Source organism: Protopterus annectens, chromosome 8.part0 (assembly GCF_019279795.1).
Source record: "Protopterus annectens isolate FY-2018-M chromosome 8.part0, PAN1.0, whole genome shotgun sequence".
NCBI lineage: Eukaryota > Metazoa > Chordata > Ceratodontiformes > Protopteridae > Protopterus > Protopterus annectens.
This window is the reverse complement of record NC_056741.1, coordinates 1,946,714,946-1,946,731,802: the sequence shown is the minus strand read 5'-3', so window position 1 is coordinate 1,946,731,802 and position 16,857 is coordinate 1,946,714,946. Positions and strand designations below refer to the sequence as shown.

The 16,857-nt window shown below is 38.8% G+C and overlaps 1 protein-coding gene across 2 annotated transcripts in view; it reads right to left on the bottom strand.

The window, feature by feature from the left end:
* Positions 1-16,857, bottom strand: part of TSNAXIP1 (translin associated factor X interacting protein 1) — a 1,644,878-nt gene that overhangs the window by 475,340 nt on the left and 1,152,681 nt on the right. For both annotated transcript variants that reach the window (XM_044081465.1, XM_044081466.1), the window contains one exon: positions 5,988-6,147. In XM_044081465.1, the coding sequence (XP_043937400.1) occupies positions 5,988-6,147 (160 nt within the window). The remainder of the gene's footprint in view (positions 1-5,987; positions 6,148-16,857) is intronic.

The window sequence follows — 16,857 nt, the reverse complement described above, 5'->3', positions numbered from 1 at the left end:
AAAAATTTATACACCCCCACAAAGCCTTTTTTTAGGCAATACCAAATTGACATACCTACTGACATAGCAAAATCAACTCAACTGAACCTCAAGGTGTAGCTACTTAATGCCAGGAGCCTAAAGAAAAAAACTACACTCCCTTCAAGACCTCACAGAATATAGACATTTGTGCAGTTACTGAAGCATGGTTTAAAGCGGCAGAGAGTACCCTCAGTAGTGAAAGATTTCAGTGCCTTCCATACATTTAGATCAGTTGCTGCACAGAAAAGGGCTAACGGAGGAGGTGTCTCAATATACATAAAAACAACATATCTCTAGGGTGGTCAAACAGGATGATGCACTGGAGTTCCTCTACCTGCAGATCACCATAGACAAAATCCTGTACCATAGCCTAGCCAGCTAAAGTCACCCTCCATGTCCCAAGAAGCTGACAAGATATACTTGAACATACTGGAGACACTTACCATCCAATCTAACATCCTATTTTTGGGAGACTTTAATTATTCCTTCATAGATTGGAAATTCTGGACAGCCACAAATCTAAAGGCACATAGATTCCTGGACTTTGTAAATACAAACACTCTTGACCAAATAGTGAATACTCCCACAAGAGGCTCCAACATACTGGACCTCGTGCTTAAGGTCAGCCATAAAGCTGTCTCCTTCAAAATCAAAATCAACTGTGCAATCCCATTAAAACCAGTAACAATTAGGAACTATTCCAAGGCAAATTACCTTTTATTAAGTCATGGATTGTCAAAATTCAGTGCCCCTTCAAATCCAGGGAACACAGCAGCCTATGCTGAATTGCTCTCAGAAACTCTGTACAACCATGTCAATGGCCACACAGAGGCTGCTGTACTTACCACAGGTAAGCCTAGGAGTAGCCCTAAAAACAAACCATCCTAGTGTCATCCAAAATTAAATAGGATATACAACAAAAAGAAAAAGATATGGCAACAATCAGGAGGGGGAATTCCTATAAAGATAGAAACTCTCTCATCAAAGTATATAGGCAACTAAGAGGGCTAATTAGGTCAAGCAAAGGCATCTTTGATGTTAAGATAACCTCCCAGGTGAAAGATAGCCATAAGGCCTTCTATAGCTATGGCAGAAACCTCAAGGGCAGCATAAAGCAATGTGCTGAACTGGTGGTTAATGGTGCCATATTCAATGAGCCTGATGATATAACAAACCAGTTAGCAACCAAATTTAGTTTCAACTTTATTTACCTCTCATCCCCAACCATCCCCTCAAAAATACACTCAAACATAACCCTCCATCTATGATTAGGAAGAATGTATTGGCTGCACTCACTAAAGCCAAGAATATGGCCTCAGTGGGCCCTGATGACATCCTAGGATGTCTCCTGAATAGTCTAAAATATAACTTAACAGGACCCCTGGAATAATTATTTAATTATAGTCTTAAAACAGGCTTTGTGCTGCATGAATGCAGGACTACAACGGTCATCCCCCTTCATGAGGGAGAACATGCAGCAGATCCTGAAAACTACAGACCCCATTACTCAGACTAGTCTTATTTGCAAAGCCATGGAAAGAATTATCATGGAAATTGTCAACAAGGACATAGAAAACCTCTAGACACTGAATCCATCCCAGTTTGGCTTTGTCAAAGGAAGTTCATACTTACTAAATCTGGTCAACTTCTTTGAAAAGTCACGAAGGCAATGGTTGAGGAGAAAATGGTGCATACTGCCTACCTATATCTGACTAAAGCATTGGATACAATTTCCCACTCAGTTATTGTCAGCAAACCTATGGAACTTGGTATAAACCCCTTTATAAAATGCTGGATAGTTAGCTGGTTTACTGATAGGACACAGGAGCATAGACTCAGTGAGGCCAACTTCTCAAAGAGGCTGGTCCCCAGTGTAGTTCCCCAAGGCTTTCTGCTGGGCCCACTCCTCTTCAGTATCTACATCTTGGATATCAAAGACAATGTCAAAGACCTTTGGCTGACCAAGTTCCAAATGATTGCAGACTTGGAGCAGTCATTGAATCCCCCCAAGATGACAACACCCTTCAGGAAGGTCTAATACAAACAAAGGGTCGGTGCCAAACCCATTGCTTAAAACTCAATGCCAAGAAATGCATTATAGTACCTTTTGGGAAGTCTACCACCCCAAGTAACTACATCATCAATAAAACGCCCTTAAAATTGATTCACTAGTCAGGGATATGGGAACTTATGTAAAGAGTAGCCTAGCCTTCAACCAGCATGTATCCAAGATAGTAAGAAAATGCTTCTAGGTTACTCAAGTTATAAGTAAGTGCATGGCATCTTGATCCAGAGAGGTCATCATACCACTGTACACAGCCCTCATTAGACCCATCATAGACATAATGCCCCCTTCTGTATGTACCTGACCAGACACTTGCAGCAACTGGAACATCCATAAAGGTTCTTACAAAAAGAATACAGGGAGTTATCACAATGTCCTAAGCTGATTGCTTCAAAGTCTTTTCTCTTTACTCGGTGTTATACAAACTTATGAGAGGTAATCTTTGCCTGGCATACACGGCATCCCTGGAACCTGTTTTGATGAATCTTTTGCACATCCACAAAACAAACAGCATCAGAACTACTAGAGTAAAAAGACCAACATTTTGCTTGCAACAAAAATAGGACATATTGGAGAGATGGCCATGTTTCTCAGAAAATTCCCATTCCCTGAAACAGACTCCCCATCCATGTAAAGCAGAGCTCCTCCTTATCCCTTTTTAAGCACAACTTGAAACAATGGATGGTAGCAGCAATTCAGTTCCTTAATATGAACTGTTAGCCACTTTTATTGAAAAATAAAAAACAAGAGCATAAAAATATACACTGACTTAGCGCTTTCGTCCCACAGTTGTTCAGGGACTTCTCCAGAGCAGTGCACTTACTTAACCAATCCCTTAAATAACATTTGTTACATGCTGTCATCACTCCATTTAAAATGTATACAATTCTTAAAGTAATACCACACTCATATATATAAAATGCACCATACCAAATAAAAAACTCAATAAATATACCAATTAAATATACTTTATAACCTCAACTGTTTCAATTTTAAAATACTGTCAATGCTTAAAGTTTCATTTAATCCTAGAAACCCATCAGCTGCTGTTATCAATTGCCATTTTAATTCTAATACTTCTAGTCTAAGTTTCCAGGACCCTCCTCTCATAACTGTACAAATCACATTGAAAATCCAGAATTTAAAATAATGTCCTATATATTCATCAACATGTTTTCCTAGTACACTTCTTTCATTATTCTTATTGATGTCATATATATGCTCAGAAATGTGTTCTTTAATTTTTCTTTCAGTTTTCCCAAAATAAAATCCCACACATACTTGACACTTAACCACATATATCACCCTTTAAGATGTACAATTGTAATTATTGATAGCTATTTTCTTAGTACAAACTTGTGTGAGTAATTCCAGTTTTTTACTCAAACTGTACACCACTTTGGACTTAATGGAAATCAAAATGTTTCTGAAATCAACTTCACACATCTTTTTGAATAATGATATTTGGGAGTTCAAAGGGAGGTTGAACACACTGGTTCAACTGAATTCATGACCTTCCGTTGTTTTAATATCTTTAAACCACACAGCCAAATTCAATTTTCTAGTATACAACTTTAAATCTATCATAAGACTGGCTATTGTGGCCATCCTCATAGGCACAAAATTCAACTTGTTTTCAAAAAGACTGGCATTTTTTTTATTGAACACTACATCACTGTAGTTATATATCATAAAATCATCAGTATTATTACATATAATAATAGGGCCGATTACCTCCTGTTGACATAATGGCTGCGTCTCTCCCTCCCTCGTCCTTGCCTCTCTCCCCTGGTATTTGAACCATAAGTTTAAATATTCTACTCATATTTCACTTGCTTCATTAAGCTCTCCAACCTCCGAAGTTGGGGAGTTTCTAAAGGGACATTTTCAATAGGGACATTTTCAAACTTATTAATTACCTCATTTCCGTATTCATCACTTAATTCACTCTTGCATTATTAACATTATTAAACTTTACCTGACTAATCTGACCACAATTTGGTGCAGGATACACTTTTCTATTGGCGTAGATTTTTTTGTCTCTCATTAGTTTTCTTTCTTTCCTATTTTTGATTATTTTACCAGAATTATCAATGTACAAAAATACTTTGTTATATTTAGGCATTTCCACTTCAAACAACTGGAATAATCAATGTACAGAACCACTTTGTTATATTTAGGCATTTGCACTTCAAACAATAGATTGTTTCTTAACCTTCTTCTTCAATGTCCTGAAGCAGCATTTCCATTTCTTGAAGGTTAAATTTAACTAACAAATCCATAATCTCACAACCCTGTTTATCAAATAAACACAGCAGCTTTTTATGTAATTCATTACATGTTTTTAACCCATTCAGGTATTTCCATGTCTGCAAGCCTTTCAGCACTCTTTTAGCCTTAATACATTCACTGAAGTACGCATTCTTCAGCTACAGTTTCCGATATTTAAGAAGTTTATTCTGAAAGGTTTTCAGGCTGGTTTCAAAGGTAACATCACTTAGGATATGCTCAACGTCACCTTGAGGTTCACATCCTCTTTCAAGTTGTTCTTGTACCTGACTGGGAAGCTCTCCTCCTCTGTAAATCCATCTACTGGTGTCTCTCACCCCCCTATCATTGTTGGGACACCTTGATGCATGATCATGTGCCTCTGGTAGACATGGCAATCCACCACTGTTCATCCAAACTGTATTAGGTCTCTGTGCTGGCATAATGGAACTTCTGGATTCTCCATCGAGAACAAGAAACTCAGTGTGATATAAAGTTAACAAGGAAACTTACTGGGATAACTATTGCACTAACAAAGTTAAATTTCCAACACTAGCTATTAACTCTGTTGAATTCTCAACTTGTGACATAGTGGCTAGGTCTATATATCTGCTTGTATAAATACCAAGAACCTCAACCAAAATGAACACTGGTACTGTAACCAAAGAACTAGTAACTGCAATTCAGTTTCTTAATACGAACTGTAAACCACTTTTATTGAAAAATAAAAACAAGAGCATAAAAGTATACACTGATGAAAAAGACCAAAATTTTGCTTACAACATAAATAGGACATATTGGAGAGATGGACATGTTTCTCAGAAAATTCCCATTCTCTGAAACAGGCTCCCTATCCATGTAAAGTAGAGCTCCCCCTTATCCCTTTTTAAGCACAACTTGAACAATGGATGGTAACAGCAATTCAGTTCCTTAATACAGACTGTAAGCCACTTTTATTGAAAACTAAAAGCAAGAGCATAAAAGCATACACTAACTTAATGCTTTCATCCCACAGTTGTTCAGGGACTTCTTCACAGCAAGAGGTTCCCCAGTTCGATTCTTGGCTGGACTGCCTTCTGTGCGGAGTCTGCATGTTCTTCCTGCAATTGTGTGGGTTTCCTCCAGGTGCTCTGGTTTCCTTCCACGTTACAAAGACATGTATCTGGAGTGTTTCTCCCTGGGCATCTGCTGAAAATTGGCTTCATTCCAAGTCAGACTTTCCTGGTTAACAAATGTTAAATAAAATAAATAAAAATCTTTAAAAATAAAAACATCTGCAGTTTAAATAATTATAACAAATTAGACATACTATAAAAACATTGGTTAAGAATCAACACAAGGTATATGACAATCATTTAATATTTAGAGAAATTTTAGACAATTTGTAGAGAAATTCATTAAAGGTAAATCAGTATAATACAAATAGGAATTGCAGTATGAAGTGAGGTAAAAACAGCCTTAAGGTATATTTACAGAGAAAGTCAGACAACAGAATTAGATAGCAGTAAGGAAATAAGTGAAGAAGGGAGAGTAAGGAAGTATAAGGAATGAAAAGATACTTGTTTACATTTAGGGATATAGGTGTGAAATGTGCACATACTAAAAAAATAGTGCATTCAACTAAACCCCCTACCTGCACATCGTGACCAGTCAGGCCGAGGGGTACTGCTACGTTTCAGCTGTTCCAGTTCTGCATGAAACTTGTCTCGTTGTGCCTGCACCTGCTTGTGGACCTCTAGCAGAGTGTCATACTCTTGTCTGACATGACTGTAATCCTTCTGGATGGTTTCATGCTTCCAAACAAATCAGAGGGCAATATCAGAGACTATGTGCCAGCATTGCTTTTTATTTCATCAAAAGACATTTCTCAGTATCATTTGACAATCACTGTTTTAACTACAGAATACAGTACATTAGTGACAGTAAAATATATATGCTACAACCCCTTCAACTAAATATCTTACAATTTTTGTTTATGCTGAAGAATACGCCTTATTCATTATATATGCCAGACTTTGATATTACATTCAAAACTTAAGATATTGTGGATAAAGATTTGGACCAATAGATTAAGTAGAATTCTATTTCATAAAAATGCTGCACACATTGAAGGATACAACCCTTCTTTTGCCCACTCTCCCATTGTATCCCAGAGTCATCCATCTAGTGCATCTGTATTTTTTTGCATGTTTAGAGAAATTTATTTTTTCACCAAAAAGTTAAAATGTTAATGAACTATATTTTGTGAAATTTATCCTCCTATATTCTGCTACAGGAAAATCAGGCATGCTGCATGAATGTTCTCCTCACTGCTAAAAATGTGGAAATAGGATTTCATTGCAAGCATTAGCAATTCTCCAGTTCATATGTTTCCCAGAAAAGGTTCCAGACTTCTTCTCCACTGTCATTCCCCAAATATAGCAATATTTCTGACCATGTTTGTAATCTAATTTCATGTGTCCCCTTTAAATGCCAGTTTGTTTACTTGTTTTCACTCACTGGCTGTTTCATCATCAGAATGAGCCTTTGGCCCCAGCTTCAGCTATAATGATATCCTCACATCTGAGACTCCGATTATGGGAGAAAGGGAGGCCAGAAGGTAGAATTAGTAGTTGTTACTATTAGTTAGTAGTGTATAAATTGAAAGCGTGGAGTCCAGAGTCCTGTCTGGGTAAGGAGAGAGACAGAGTGTGTGTGTGTGTGTGTGTGTGTGTGTGTGTGTGTGTGTGTGTGTGTGTGTGTGTGTGTGTGTGTGTGTGTGTGTGTGTGTGTGTGTGTGTGTGTGTGTGTGTGTGTGTGTGTGTGTGTGTGTGTGTGTGTGTCTTGCAATCTTCCCAGGGACACTGCCATTGTCACAGCAGAGTATGCTGCTCTTTCATCTTCTCTGGGTGAACTTATATTATTTTTCCCATTCTGACTTCTTCCGCATACTGTGTGGTTTACTTTTATCCATCCTTGTTCCAGAAGTAGGTGTCTGTCATGAATACTAGTGTTGCAAATTTGGATAGGATAAGGGCTTTTGCCATTTGGCTTCATGGCAAGCAAATAAGTTTTAGCAAAAATGTCATGAATGAGAGGAAGTTTATTATAGTGAGTGTAATCCATTTTGTGAACCTAAATAGTGTTTTATTTTTTAAGTAGTTTCACAGACACTAGGAACTGATTGAAAACTGGAAAACTCAGCTAATGTACGGTTGCATGGTCGTCAAGGATCATCTTATTATTATTCACAGTCCTGTAGCAACTTATGTTTAAAAGAAACATCCACAATTATTTTAATGAGAAGGAATAGATAATAATATGCTTGTTTGCTTTCTGTTTTTTCTGTGTTTGGCTCTTCTTTTCTGGTTGCAGACACTTACCGTTTTGTTTGACTTAAGCCATCCATGTGACAGAATTTGTGTGGGTGGTCTGAACATTCCTTTCAAAGGGTACATTTAAATTAATGTATAGTTATTTTGAGAGAACTTCACTCACAATACTTAAGTTCTTATTTTGTTAAATTTCACAAATTAGGATGCTGTGTTACTGAGAGGTATTTTTATTTAACTGAATTCCTTCTGGAGCTAAATCAAATGGGAAAGACTTAGCACTCCTCACATTTGTACATCAAGTTTTTGGTGTCCAGTTATATTTAGTTTATGATTTAGTTTAATATAGTTATGATGGGAATATTTTAATATATTTCATACACTATAATATACTTTGTCATTGTCATGTTTATGTTGGTACATTGTTCTCTTTTATAGTTAGTGGCTGATTCCTTGCATTGCTGCTACTTTAACTTGTAATCATTTACTTGCTGTTAGAAAAATGTGTAATAGTAATATGCATGCTTAGTGCATTCGAGGTTTAAAAGGGTTAATACATTTATTCTGTTCACACTGCATGAATCTGCACAGCTATTAGAAACTTAACAAGAAGCATTTCATTTCTGCTAATGTCATGAAAATAACAAGAGACATTTCATTTCTGCTAATGTCATGAAACCTAACAAAGAGATATTAATTTCTGCATATGCCATGAGAAAACATGCAGCTGCTAGAAGCTTTGATAAAGAAAACAATAGATGCTTGAAAGTTTAAACCATAGTCAGCATTACTTGTACTAAAGCTAGAAATGTACCTTGAATCTAGAAAAAATGTTACACATGTATTAGAACAGTACAATTGAAGAATTGAAAAGTTGAAATGGACTAAAATAAGCCCAAGGCCAGGTTGTTTTTCTCAAAATGTTTTGCAAAACAACAGATAATTTAACTTGGTCAGCAATAAGTCTAGTAACATTTTCTGTAGAACATACAGAAAGCTGTGTCTAACTACGTCAGCAATAGAATAGTAACATTTTCTGTGTGACATGAAGAGAACTGTATAAGAATAACATACTAATCACCAGTAATTCAGACAAACCTTGTGCCTACATGCTTTGTCTCCTTGCTGCAAGTAATAAAGGGTGCCTTGCTTGAACCTAACGTGAATTGGTCTTTGAAGTTTTTTCCTTTGACAGATTGGTCCTTCAGACCGGAACCCTCTCTTCACCTCGGATCAGACAGGCCAGGTGGTTGAAACTGTACGGGGAAGAAACCAAATTGGTTCTTCTTATATGAAAAGTCCTCCGACTGAATTGTTGTTCAAAAGAGGTCAGCCACTTTTTGATCTGCGACTGAAGGACGGGTCTCTACGAACTGGTGATCAATCACGTGGGCTCAGGTAAGGTGAATCTACTTTTTTCTGTTTTCTGTTCTAGATCAGGGACTAATGTGTATTGTTTTTGTTAGACTGTATTTTTCTTACAAGTCAGGGACAAAAAAGATTACTGTCTTGTCATAGATCAGGAGAAACAGAATAAGTAGGCAGTCATTCTGAAGAGACTATAACAAAATCCATGGTACCACGTTAAAAAATTAAGAGAAGTTACGTAACGATCAAAAGGGTAGAACAAAATGGGTAATAATTGCACAAAAAGACCCCAAAATCCACCGTTAACGGAAGATGCAAAATACATGCAGTCGCAGCGCACCGACAATATTAAATATTATTCAAAATGGGTTAATAAATACGAATTTGATAGAAAATTAGAAAAATCTTCGCTTATCAAACTTATCAAACAGCTCAAAACCGATTCCAAAGGTCGGGTAAAAAAGCAACGTTGATTAGGAATTCCTCAGGCACACAGGTGGCTTGAGGAAGTAAACCGTAGGGAACAAAAGAACAAAAATTCAAAAGCAATGTTTTTAGATAAAGAGGATAATAATTTAGTAATAGCATCAGCACCTCCGCCTCCCTTACCAGAATATGAAGCAAGTGAACAGGTTAGTCCACCCCCACGATATCCTGTGGTCACTGAAGATAGAGATATTATGAAACTAAAAGTGACTAAAATTAGAGAGCCCATTGGAACCAGGTCCCGAACAAAGGCAGGTAACTCAGATGAAGGCATCAAGTTGTGGCAAATGGTTAAGAATTCACAATCTATAAGTGAAGAAGAAGAAATATGCCCACTTATAGAAGTACCCAACCCTCAGGCAGGTCAAGACAATCAGGACCCAACTATTTTAGTGTATAGACCTTGGACTCTGGAAGACATCCGGAAAGCCACTGAGGGAATTCCCCATCCAAAGGTTAATTTTAGAAAATTCTCAGAAGATTTACAAGGAATAAGGCTGAGTTATAACTTAAGCAGAGAAGAGGTAGAAAAGGTAGTTAGACAAATTGTAGGGCCAGATTGGTACATGATTAGTGGGAAATGGAATCCCCGTGACGCTGCACAAAGACCCCTCCCACATAGCAGCGCAGAGTTAGACACCAGAGTAAAAGGTCTTACAGACTGCATTTCTGAAAAATGGAAACCTAGGACAGACTGGACTTGCATTAATCAATGCATCCAATAAGAAGGTGAAACAATTGACCGGTACTATGCCAGATTATTAGAGTGTTTTAATAACCACTGTGGAATGCAGATTCCTGAAGATCAAGCACAAGACTCCCTATATGAACAGCAGTTAAAGAATGCATTTTTAAAGGGCAGTATTGCACCTATAAGCAGTTTTATTACAAAACACATGGTAGACCATCGTACAAGCAGGTTACAATCATTGCTTGAATATGCTAGACATGCCGAAAGGCATTTTAATAGCAAAAAGAAAAAGAAAGCTCAAGTATTTTCTGTAGAAGATGGAGCAGAAGTTTACATAGTACAGTCTGGGAAAAAGGGCAAGAAAAATGCACAGGGAAACAAACAATCTGATCAACGATCAGAGGACTTTGAATGGCGAAAGAAAAGGGGAGAATGTTTTAAATGCGGTAAAAAGGGACATTTGGCAAGGGATTGCAAGAAAAACAAGAAGGCAACAACGGAAGACAAGGAGGGTGAGGACTGACTATATGGTAGTCAGGAATCACTAGAAGGGGCTAGCGAAGAAAGGACAAATGAGAATGTGATAGAGGGAGTAGAGGACGTGCAGGAAGTTAGTGACAATGAAGAAAATGAAATATTAGACCTAGCTCTGTTGAGCTTGGAGCTTTATTTAGCAGACATGAAACCAGAAGTTACACTCTTGGTAGAAGGGAGGGAAGTCAAATTCTTGTGTGACTCAGGGGCATCACGAACCCTGATACATCCCTCCAAACTGCCAGAAAACACAGAGTCACCTGATTACATACTGGTCAAAGCAGCTAATGGACAGCTGTATCGGGAGCCTCTCTCCCATAACATTGCAATAACTGATCCAGTTTCAGGATTGACTCAGAAAAGCAAAATTGTAGTTTCTGCAAATTGCCCAGTAAACCTCTTGGGCAGAGACCTCATGCAGCTATTTGGTATAGCAGTAGTCCCAACCATGCAAGGTATGGAAGCACAGCGACAAATTGATACCTTTGCAGTACAATCGGAGGGTGAAATGTTTTATTGGTACAGCCAGGACTTGGTTACGACTGGTCCAGGGACTGTGACCAAAGAGTTAATGAATGTAGCCATCAGCAAGTTCCCCTCCCTTGACACTGATAAACAACACCTGTTGCACTGTACCCTGTATTATTGTAATACACCAGGACCTGATAAGGAATATGAGCAAGAATTATTTAAAAATCATGCAAACAGATTGATATTGCATAACCTGTACTGGGACACAGATGGGAACAGTGTAGCCAGCTGTTCATTGCCCCAGGAGTTCTTTGCACATTATAAATCTAATCGATTGCCACATGTTAGCTTAACCAAAAACAGAAATATAGAATGGGCAGACCTAGGAGAAAAATTCACGAAATGGGAGAAACAGACAGAACTAGAACTGTCAGAACAGGGAATACAAATACAAAAGTTGAATTGGATAACTCAGACCAACCCAGCTGTGCACTTGCAGTCTGGCAAAGACAGCTGATTGACACTCCTGTTAAAGGAGGAAGAAAATGCCTTACGAAATATACCAGAGACCCTCTGGTCAACAGGGAAATCAGATGTAGGACTCATTCGTACAGCGGGACCAGTTACTATCATGCCAAAGTCAGCATTCAGACCACAAAAAAGACAGTATCCATTAAGAAAAGATGCAGAGGCAGGGATAAAGCCTATTATAGCAGCCTTACTTAATGGAGGGATACTAGTAGAATCTCCCGATTCACCATGTAACACACCCTTATTTCCAGTTAAGAAAGCAAATGGAGAATGGCATATGGTCCAAGATTTACAAGCTGTAAATGATGCAGTAATACCAAGGGCACCCATGGTGCCAGACCCACACACCTTGTTGAATGATTTAAAACCTCAACAGAAGTATTTTTCTGTGGTGGACATCAGCAATGCGTTCTTTTCGATACTGATACACCCTGATAGCCAGTATTGGTTTGCATTCACATTTCAGGGGAAAAGGTATACATATACGCGACTACCACAGGGATATTGTGAAAGTCCAACGATATTCTCACAAGAAATGGCAAGCAACTTGGCAGGTTTCACCCCACCAAGAGGCAGTCAGATTTTACTTTATGTTGATGACATCTTGCTGGCAGCCCCCACCCAGCAGGATTGTAGAGAAGATACCATAGCGCTTCTATGATTTTTAGCCGCTGAAGGACATAAGGTAAATAAAAGTAAACTGCAGCTTTGGAAAAAACAAGTCAAATACCTGGGATATGTAATATCCAAGGAAGGTAGAACATTAGATGAGGACAGAAAAATAGCAATTTTGCAAGCACCAAAACCCACTACCAAGAAGAAAATGATGTCCTTCCTGGGTACAACTAATTTTTGCTGGAGCTGGATTCCAAACTATGCCTTGGAATCTGCACCTCTGACTGACCTTATATATAAGAAGCCTATGGCAGCGCAGGATTTGTTACAATGGACACCAGAGGCAGAATCTGCTTTCTGCAAACTAAAGCAGTTAATAGTGTCCTCATTAGTTCTGGGATTGCCAAACTACCATAAACGTTTTTTCCAAACTGTAGATTGTAAGCAGGGTTACATGACATCAGTATTAACACAACAGCATGGGGATAAGCAACGCCCCATTGCTTACTATTCATCACAACTAGACCCAGTGGCACGATCCTTACCCCACTGTGTACAAGCAGTAGTTGCAGCTGCAATGGCAGTACAGGCTTCAGCCTCAGTAGTCTTGTTCCACCCTCTCACTTTGAGAGTAACTCATGCAGTCGCGATTATTTTACTACAAGAAAAGGTGGCATATCTTTCCCCTGCTAGGCATCTTTCCTGTATGACTATATTGTTGAGCCAACCTCATATGACAATTGAGCGATGCACAACTTTAAACCCTTCTACTCTGCTCCCGACCCCTGCAGATGGCACACCGCACCACTGCCTGCAGGTAATTGAGCAAAAGACACTACTTAGAAAAGATCTCAAGGATGTCCCCTTGGATGATGCCGAGGTGACATACTACGTGGATGACTCGTGCAAAAGGGGTCCTGCAGGACAGAACCTAGTAGGATATGCAGTAGTCTCTGATACTGGGATTATAGAAGCAAAACCTTTACCACACAACTTATCCGCACAGGCAGCAGAACTGATTGCCCTGACACGGGCATGTACCTTAGCAAAGGGTAAATGTGTAAACATTTTTACTGATAGCCAGTACGCTTTTTCTACTGAACATGTTTTTGTGCAACAGTGGAAAAACCGGGGAATGATAACATCTACTGGCAAACCTATAAATCATGCACAGTTTATTTTAGATCTTTTAGAATCTATTCAGTTACCTCAGAATGTAGCCATTTGTAAATGCACAGCTCACACCAAGCAACAAGATAGGATTTCAAAAGGTAATGCGAGAGCTGATACAGCTGCAAAACAAGCAGCCACAGAAGTATTTCTTTTAAATGAGGAATTACAACCCTCTGAGATTTTAGATTTAGATATGTTAAAAACAATGCAGACACTCACTACGCAAGCTGAAAAACAACGATGGATAAAACGAGGAGCGATCCTCGAAAAGGGGCTGTACATCTCTAGAGAAGGGAAACCGATACTACCCTCTAATTTGTTTCGATATGCAGCTTTGTTGAGCCGTGGGCAGTGCCATGTCTCAACAGGGGGGATGGTACAGCTGCTGAACCAGGTGTTCACAACATACGGATTTACAAACTACTCTAAAAAATTTTGTTTGATGTGTTAGATTTGTAACAAACATCATGCACATGGGGCGATAAAGCCCAAGCAAGGGAGTTTCCCTACACCACCATATCCGTTTCACACTATCTGTATGAATTTCATAGAATTGAACAAATGTGAAAATAAGAAGTATTGTCTTGTCATTGTAGATATGTTTTCCAGATGGGTGGAAGCCTTTCCAACCAAAAATCCAGATGCAGATACGGTGGCAAAAGTACTTGTCAAGGAAATCATTCCTAGGTTTGGTATTCCGGAAAGGATCTACAGTGACAATTGTACACACTTTGTAAATCAAACCATACAGCAGTTGAGTAAGCATTTTGGTATTTCTTTAAAAAATCATTGTGCATACCATCCACAATCTGCAGGGCTAGTTGAAAGGCATAATGGTATACTAAAAAACAAATTGAGAAAATTAATAGATGAGACAGGAAAAAATGGTTATATTGTTTGCCCCTGGCACTGTTGAGCATGAGAACTGTCCCTACAGCAAAAGGATTGACTCCTTCTGAAAAATTATTTAGAAGGGCTTATTATACACCCCAGTGGAAACTTCTCATGTCATCAGACCAGGAAGCTGATTTCACACTAGCTGAATATATGAAAAAGTTATTGAGTTCTAAACATCTGCTGCAGTCAAATTCTGTTTTAGATAGAAAACAAACCGAGACATCAGAAGTGGCAGTGATGCCCGGAAAGTGGGTGTGGATCAAAAACATCAAGAGGAAGAATTGGTCATTGCCAAGGTGGGAGGGTCCCTACCAGGTGCTTCTTTAGACACCCTCTGCAGTCAAGATAGCAGAACGAGCTTCATGGATACACCTGACGCACTGCAAACTAGTTAAGAACTTTGAACTGGACAAAAATCTTACCTCTCCATTGGGGCCCTCAGCACAAAGTCTGGCTACAAAGGGGGGTCAGATCAATAGGACTGATCTGTCTCAACCCCAGTGAAGAAACCATCAGTGCTGGAGGTCCTATTAGGGCAGAGAGTAAGAGCACGTGTCTGAAATAAAGATGACGGAATCCAGTAAGATCCAAATACACCTACTCTGAAGAGTCAGAAAAAACAGAAATGGAGAACAACCATTTCCTCAGAAGTATTGCATAATCATCCTGTTGACTGTACTAGTGGCAATAATCTTTTTGTTGTGGCCATTCCTTTTCCCAGCCACACAAACTGAACTGAACAAGCGTGCAGAGTGGCATGCGGAGTGGCACCCAAACTTTAACACTTACCAGGCAATCAAATATGTGTATGCTGAGACCTTCAATGTTTCGAATTGCTGGATTTGCACAGCTTTGCCAACAGCATATGGGGGGTTACTGTTAACTTCAGTTCCCCTAGGAGCCAACAAGACCTGGGAAAACTTAATTTATGATACATCAGATGTCACATCATAGGATAAAGTAGCATTGCACTTGTCTGTTCAACAGAAGGGAACTGTGTGTTTTTACAAAAATGATACAGTTCAGGTGGGTTGGAGCAATTGCAATGTGACTGTTCCCTATAGATGCTACACTAAACCTGATAACATAGGATCCTATTGCAACATGAGCTATGATTCATTTGTTGAACTGATGCATAGGACAACTGGTGAAATAAAACATAATGCTGACCTCTATAGACAACTGTCTATAATCGACAAAAAAATGTTTCATCCAGAGCCAGGACATAGTAAAGTTACTACCAAAGTAGAAGATTGTTACTTTGTATGTGGTAGGAAAGCATATAAATGGTTACCTGAGAATTGGTCCGGCAGTTGTTTTTTGGGGTACCTGGTTCCGGCCATATGACACACAGCAGTTTTACCTCAAGGGAAAATTCGGAATGTTCGATAAATCAAGAAGCCTATCAATCCAGTGGGGCAAATCAATCCACGCTGGAAAAACCATCATGCTGTGGGCTTAGAGAAAAATGGACTGTCACATATGGACTTGAGTGATACTGTTATCTCGTGGGCAGGTGTACTGCCAGCATATGGAGCAACAAAATCAATCTGGGAACTGAGAAAATTGTCTAAGCTTCTCGAAATAATGAGCAATGCAACCTTTTCTGCCCTAGAATTGGTGACTGATGAAATGATTGTCATGAGAACAGTGGTGCTTCAAAATCGCATGGCTCTTGACTTCACCCTAGCGGCGAGAGGAGGTACGTGCGCTTTAATCCAGGAGGAGTGCTATTCGTATATTCCTGACCACAAACACGAGATAGACAACCATCTTGAGGTAATTCAGCAGGTGTCAGCCATGACCAAACCAGGACCAAATCCATTGATGGACTTTTTCCAGAAATTGTTTGGGGGGGTGGGGCAGTATCCTGATGAACATCCTGATTGCCATCTGTGTAGGAATAATCCTACTGGTGGTATGTGTGTGCTGCTGCATCCCCTGCATAAAAAGACTGATTAAAGACTTTATAGACATTTCAGTTTCAGAAACCTTATACCAATGTGCTGAACTTGAAGAATTGCTAAAAAACTGAAAATGCTTTCATAAGTTTAAACTGAATGACTCTCTTAACTGCAAATCCTGAGTAGGAAGAGGTTAGGGGAAGAAAAAAAACTGTTTATGCTTATCTTGAAAGTAGAATAAAAGTATTAAAAGGGGGGAAATGTTAGAAAAATGTGTAATAGTAATATGCATGCTTAGTGCATTCGAGGTTTAAAAGGGTTAACACATTTATTCTGTTCACACTGCATGAATCTGCACAGCTATTAGAAACTTAACAAGAAGCATTTCATTTCTGCTAATGTCATGAAAATAACAAGAGACATTTCATTTCTGCTAATGTCATGAAACTTAACAAAGAGATATTCATTTCTGCTTATGTCATGAGAAAACATGCAGCTGCTAGAAGCTTTGATAAAGAAAAC